The 5,665-nt window shown below is 55.3% G+C and overlaps 1 protein-coding gene across 1 annotated transcript in view; it reads right to left on the reverse strand.

Moving 5' to 3' along the window:
• The window catches only part of FANCM (Fanconi anemia, complementation group M), a gene marked incomplete at its 5' end in the record, with an annotated part of 39,473 nt that overhangs the window by 1,641 nt on the left and 32,167 nt on the right, over positions 1–5,665 (reverse strand). Inside the window, 5 exons of the mRNA XM_010132263.1 lie at positions 3–64; positions 509–800; positions 1,840–2,233; positions 2,930–3,496; positions 4,693–4,799. Of these exons, the coding sequence (XP_010130565.1) occupies positions 3–64; positions 509–800; positions 1,840–2,233; positions 2,930–3,496; positions 4,693–4,799 (1,422 nt within the window). The remainder of the gene's footprint in view (positions 1–2; positions 65–508; positions 801–1,839; positions 2,234–2,929; positions 3,497–4,692; positions 4,800–5,665) is intronic.

Here is a 5,665-nt window from a genome sequence, read left to right on the forward strand (position 1 = left end):
GCGGTAGATCTCCTCCGCCTTCTGCAGGCTGACCTGGGCAGCGGCAGCGATGGCCAAGGGGGAGCTGTAAGAGACCACAGGAGGGCACCTCACTTGCAGCTCTTTGGAGCCAGTAGGCAATACTGGGACAAAAGGGAAACCGCTGCTGGGCAGGAGGCGTCCAGCGAGAGGAAAGCAACAGGAACACCAGGAGCTGCTGGTGGTCACCTCCGTGCAGGGTCCCGAGGGCTGTGAGCACACCAGGCTAAGCCAGCACAGGAGCTGCAGGGAAACCAGGCTGCCATGGCAGGGGACAGGGAAAGGGAAAAGGCAGGGCAGCAGGAGGGAGGGTGGAAACCCAGAGCGCCTCAGCCTGAGGAGACAGAAATGCACGAAGAACAGGGCTGACGCGGAGCCAGGGAGCTCTGGCAGTACCAGAAAGGTCCTCCTGAGCAGCTACCCCAGAGGAGGACCTGGAGGGGACAGCAGAGAGGAGAAGTCAGCGTCCACTGTAGGTGCTGGCTGTTACCTGTTGGCCATCTGCTTCAGGGAGCGGAAGTGGTGGCACATGTTGAGCGCAGCCAGGTAGCTGAGGTCAGGAATGCTCAAGTAGAAGTTGAGCATTTCCTGCTTGTGCCCCTCCACCTCTGTCGGCACGCAGATGGCGGCGTGTTTCCTCTGCTCCACCAAGGCCAGGTCTTTCAGCAAAGTGGCTGTTTCCTCCTGGCAGGAGCTGAAGAGAATGCGGACCCCAGCCTGAACCAGGGCTGCAAGTACCCCGTCGTAGTACTGTGTCCGCTGGAAGGGTCGGGACGCGTCCCCTGCGGAGAGAACACAGAAAACTCGGTGAGGTTTAAGTGCTAAATGACTGTGGGAAACCTGACATGAATCACTCACAAAGCAAAACGGTTTAAAGATCCCCCGCGCTCACAACCAAGAGCAAGATGAGGGGAAACCTCTCCAGGAAAGGAGGCGGGGGGGCGGTCACAGGAGCAGGATTTCCTCGGTTACCTCAGAGGGTGAGTTCAGCAATTAACACTGAAATGGCACCGTAAATGTCAGAGGGAGAGAGGATGAGGAGGGAGCCACGGTAAGTGAGGAGCAACAGGACAGACCAGACCAGAAGAGGTTTGGCAAAGCCACAAAAGCAAGGACACACTTGACCACTGTCAAACCAGCAGCACTCTGGAAACGGTGCAAAGGGGAAAACTGGGCAAAACCCATGACAACAGATGACACCTTCAGCAGCGGGGTGAAAACACAGACCCCTCATCTACAGCCCCTGCTGAGAGACTCCATCGTCAGTGACCAACTCCATCACTGTCTCCATCTCTGAATTTCCAACAGATCAGACTGAGGTCACGAACCCACATCCCCAACAAGCTGATTTCGGCAGTGGAGTTTTATCTGCCAGAACGGCTGTCGTTTAAGCGGAGCTGCGAGCTCTGCCCCCAGCCCCAGTGAAGCAGGTGCAGGAAGAGCTCTCGGTTATCTTCTGGGTGGTCCCGAGAACAGACAGTGGCAGTGAAACCGTTCGATCGCACAGTCTCGATGTTAGCATTGGGCAAATGGTTTGTCCAAACTGCGGAAATTAAAGGAACAGTTTTTGAATTTTCCGCAGAAGTTTAGTCAAGTCAGGAGGCGTCTCCAAGGCTCCTCTGCCCTGTGCTGAGACACGAGGAGAGCTCAGACGGCCTCTGTCTGTCTGTCTCCAGAACCTGACTTCACCCAGTGATCACCCTTTGCTTGTCTGAGCAGCAGCCACTGCCCCTTTCGGGTCCGTACATGCTGGGATGGTGCCTCTGGAGCCGGCTGCGTGTCACTGCCTACATTAAACCACCACCCGCCTGGGACACCCACCTGCTTTAAGCCTGTCCTTCTCCACAATCACACATACTCTCTCAAACACGCTCTGCAGGCGCTGGATCCGCCGCGTGACTTTACTCCTGTTCCCGGAGTTCAGCAGCTCCGACAGGAATCGCCTTTCCACGGCCATGCGGTTGCTCACAATGTAGTCGCTGCTGCTCAGCGAGCAAACCTGCACCTTCACCCGGTGGAGGGCCTTCAAGGAGGAGATCACCTCCGCTCCGGAGGAGATCTCCCGACTGTCTGCCAGGATGCAGAGGGAAGGAGTTTTCTCCGGAGGGTCACGTGGAAGCGGAGCTGGAGCTGCAGAGGGGTTTGTGGAAGCAGGACGAGGTGGGACTGACGTGCTCCTACAGGTGTTCTCCAAAGAACTGCCCACCTGTAAGTCCTGAAAGTCACATGGGACGTGTCAGAGATCACAGGAGCACGAGGCCAAAGAACACCACGCCAATAAAACCATATGGGTTTCAAATACCTATGCTTAACAGATAATCTTATAAAAAGATACTTTTCAATAGTGCAAAACATGAACACGTTCAGATTAACACTTCACTGCCCTGAAAACAACCTCCCCAATTAGTGATCTAATTCTTTAGCAGTTTGAATGACAGCCGTGGGCACCTTCACTAACGAGTTCAGCAAACACCAAGTGCTGTCAATGACACAGGTCAGGCAGAAGCCAACACGAGGTCAGGAATCCAGCCTCCGATGGTGATGGGTCTTAATCTAGGACAGCAATCAAGTATTTCCTAACTACAAAGCCCAGAGACTTAGTGGGCACTCCGCTATGTGAAACAGGTCCACATTCCTCCATGACCGTCAGACTCAGGATAGCACCTAGTCCCCAGTCTTTATTTACTGGCTGCCAAGACACCCTCCAAGTTCTCCTGTGGCAACAGAAGCTTCCCACACCGCGGACAGGGAGAGGATGCAAAGCAGCGTGAGCAGAACAGACCCGCTGCTTTGGCCCCAGAAGCGCCTGGCAGCCCTCAGAACCAGAGCGCAACAGGAGGGGTCTCACCGCGGGGATCACTCAGCAAAGCGCAGGGTGAGAGGAAGGTCCGTGTTCCGAACTGACACCGACCTCAGTGGGAGCCTGGAGATCCTCCTTCCCCAAAGCAGAACCTGGGACGGCTGGGGGAGAGCGCGGGCTGCTGGCTCGGTGCTCCGGGTGGAAATCCAGCACCTCCGATACGGAAGCTTTCAAGCCAAGAAGCATCTCGCTCTTGTCCTCCACAGACTGGTGAGCAGGGATGTCCCCAGCCACTGTTCGGTGCTGTGCAGAAGGGACTGAGGGCCACGGCTTGGGTGACTTGACGTTTTCCTCCTCTGCCCCCAAACGGTCCATTTCCATGGGCTTCTCCTTGCTGACATTTGTTTCCTCTTCGCTGGAGTCGCTGAGGACAACAATTTGGGATGGTTTCTTCTTGCGCACTGGGGCAGAGCAGGTCTCTTCCCCCCTGGCCTGGTTTAGCTTTTTTCTGCGGCGCGTCAGGTATTGTTTCCTTCCGCTGGTGAAACTCTCATTATTGAGGAGATCAAAATTCACACACTCTTCCTCCTCGCTAGATCCACTTTGCTGGCACACTTCCTCTTCCTCCTCTGCAACGCAGAAACTGTCTTCTGCATAATCCTGGTCCTGCTCGGGAATCTGTGGGGGAAACAGCAGACCCGGTAAGTTCTGAAACATCGTAATCATCTTGCTGCTGCTCCTCTCCACGCACATGTTTTGCTAATCCATGGTCTGCGGGGCCTGGGGGTTCGCACACCGCTCAGCTTCCCCTGCGGAACACACTCTGCAGCTCCGGAGCTTGGCCCCGGAGGGCCCCACACACTCACAGCCGTGCCTGGAGCTAATACCACGCTTGGACAGGCTGTGGTTCCAGCCAGGAGTGTCGCCTCAGGTGTCTCTGCACAGGGCAGGGTCAGAGCCAGCACACTCGAGACAGGCTGCGGCTCTGCGTGAAGAAAGGCAGATTCCACAGCCAACCCCGCAGCGCACGCCCAGCGCTGGCTGGCAGCAGCACTCGGTGATACCCGGGCAGGGCGTGAAACGAAACAGAGGGTCAAAGTTTGCATTTTCAGCAGCACTCTGCCTCAGCTGAAACTACACCACTGGCAGCGTAAGCCGAGGCTGCGCGGCCATCGAGTCCCACAGATTCCTCTGACCTGCCTGCAGACAGTCAGCGAGCACCGCCTCAGTTTGTGTGGTTTACCCTTTTCACCAAACACAGGCCTGTGAAGGTGGTGCAGAACCCAGGAATGCAGGAAGCAGAAACACTGTGGGGAGATCCTGAACCATCCTGAGCATCTGCAATGCTGTGATTTCTTTGGTCACTCTGAGGTAACAAGGGGAAATGAAGTACCTAAGAGGTACTGGACAAGCGATTTCTGTGATGTGACGTACGAAGACTTCAGAGAGACACAACCCAGGGGACAGATCATGCAGGGAGGGTCTAGGCTAAGCCCGGTGCAGCATGGAGGGGGTCACAGCCAGGTGTCACAGAGACCGACCCAGGGCAGAAGCAGCCAGGGGAAGAAGGGCACGTTTCGAGAGAAGCTCGGTGGCGATGACCTGGCAATGTCCCACTGGCACTTTCATGAGGGCACAGAATCAGTGCACAACAAGTCAGTGTGGGCAGGAGCATGGCCCAGGGTCGGCTGACAAACAGGGTGTGCACTTCTGCTCTCTTCGCTTAAAAATCAGAATGAAGGGAAAAGTCTTTCGGTGGAACTTAGGATTTATCGACAACAGGCTGCAACCCACGCCACAGAGTAGGACTAGAGCCTAAACACGACCACGGGCAGCCAGACCCTCACAGGGACAGCAGCTGTGTCATTTCGTACCTGTGAGAAAATCGCCGTGTGGTTGAGCTCCCGATGGACCATTTTGTATCTATTGCCTAGAGCCGGACTGCGCACAGATTGCAGGTAAACTCGTCTCATCTCACAGTCTGGGTTCAAACAAGGAGACAACAGAGAACACAGTATGATGAAGGTTATAACTCCTAACTCATTTCTGTTACCTCATGTTTTCCATATTAACTAATTCCTGACAGGAGGCTGGAGTGAGGTGGGGCTCAGTCTGATCTCCCCAGGAACAAGTGACAGGATGAGAGGAAACAGCCTCCAGTTGCTCCAGGGGAGGTTGAGGTTGTCCCTGAGGAGCCATTTCTGTCCCGTTGGGGTTGTGCAGGTGTGTCCCAGGCTGCCCAGGGCAGTGGTGGAGTCCCCATCCCTGGAGGGGTTTCCCAGCCGTGTGGAGGTGCTGCTGCGGGACAGGGGGCAGGGGGGACCTGGCAGTGGTGGGGAATGGGGGGACTCGAGGAGCTGAAAGGGCTTTTCCAACCAGATGATTCTGTGATTGTACGGAAGATCCCAGGGAAGGACAAGGTTCCCAAGCTCAGGGGCAAGTGAACCATCTCAGCCAAAAGCCAGCATTACCCTCTCAGCTCTGTCAGTAATTTTATCTATTGTTATTTTGTATCACATTTTAGGTAGCTCTGTAATGGATGACCTGAAAGATTCAGAAATTTCTAAGTGAAATGGAAAATGGTGGGTTTGCTCAGCCATAATGATGTAAAAGGGGGTGGTTGACTCTTCGAAAAGGTGATCTACTGCCCCTGCAGCCCTCAAAGAACTGTCACCAGCCTGGCCAAAACCAGCGCACAGTGGAGACTCCAGCGGGTTCTTACTACGTGAGAAACCCATGCGAATAAACCCAGGAAAGGTACAAACAGCGGGAAGCAGCTGGTCACCCCAGCTGAGGAGGCTGCGGCTCATTCGCTGACACGCCGGCCGGCCGAATGGCCCGGCCGGT

Source organism: Buceros rhinoceros, unplaced genomic scaffold (genome assembly GCF_000710305.1).
Source record: "Buceros rhinoceros silvestris isolate BGI_N320 unplaced genomic scaffold, ASM71030v1 scaffold23102, whole genome shotgun sequence".
Classification (NCBI taxonomy): Eukaryota; Metazoa; Chordata; class Aves; order Bucerotiformes; family Bucerotidae; genus Buceros; species Buceros rhinoceros.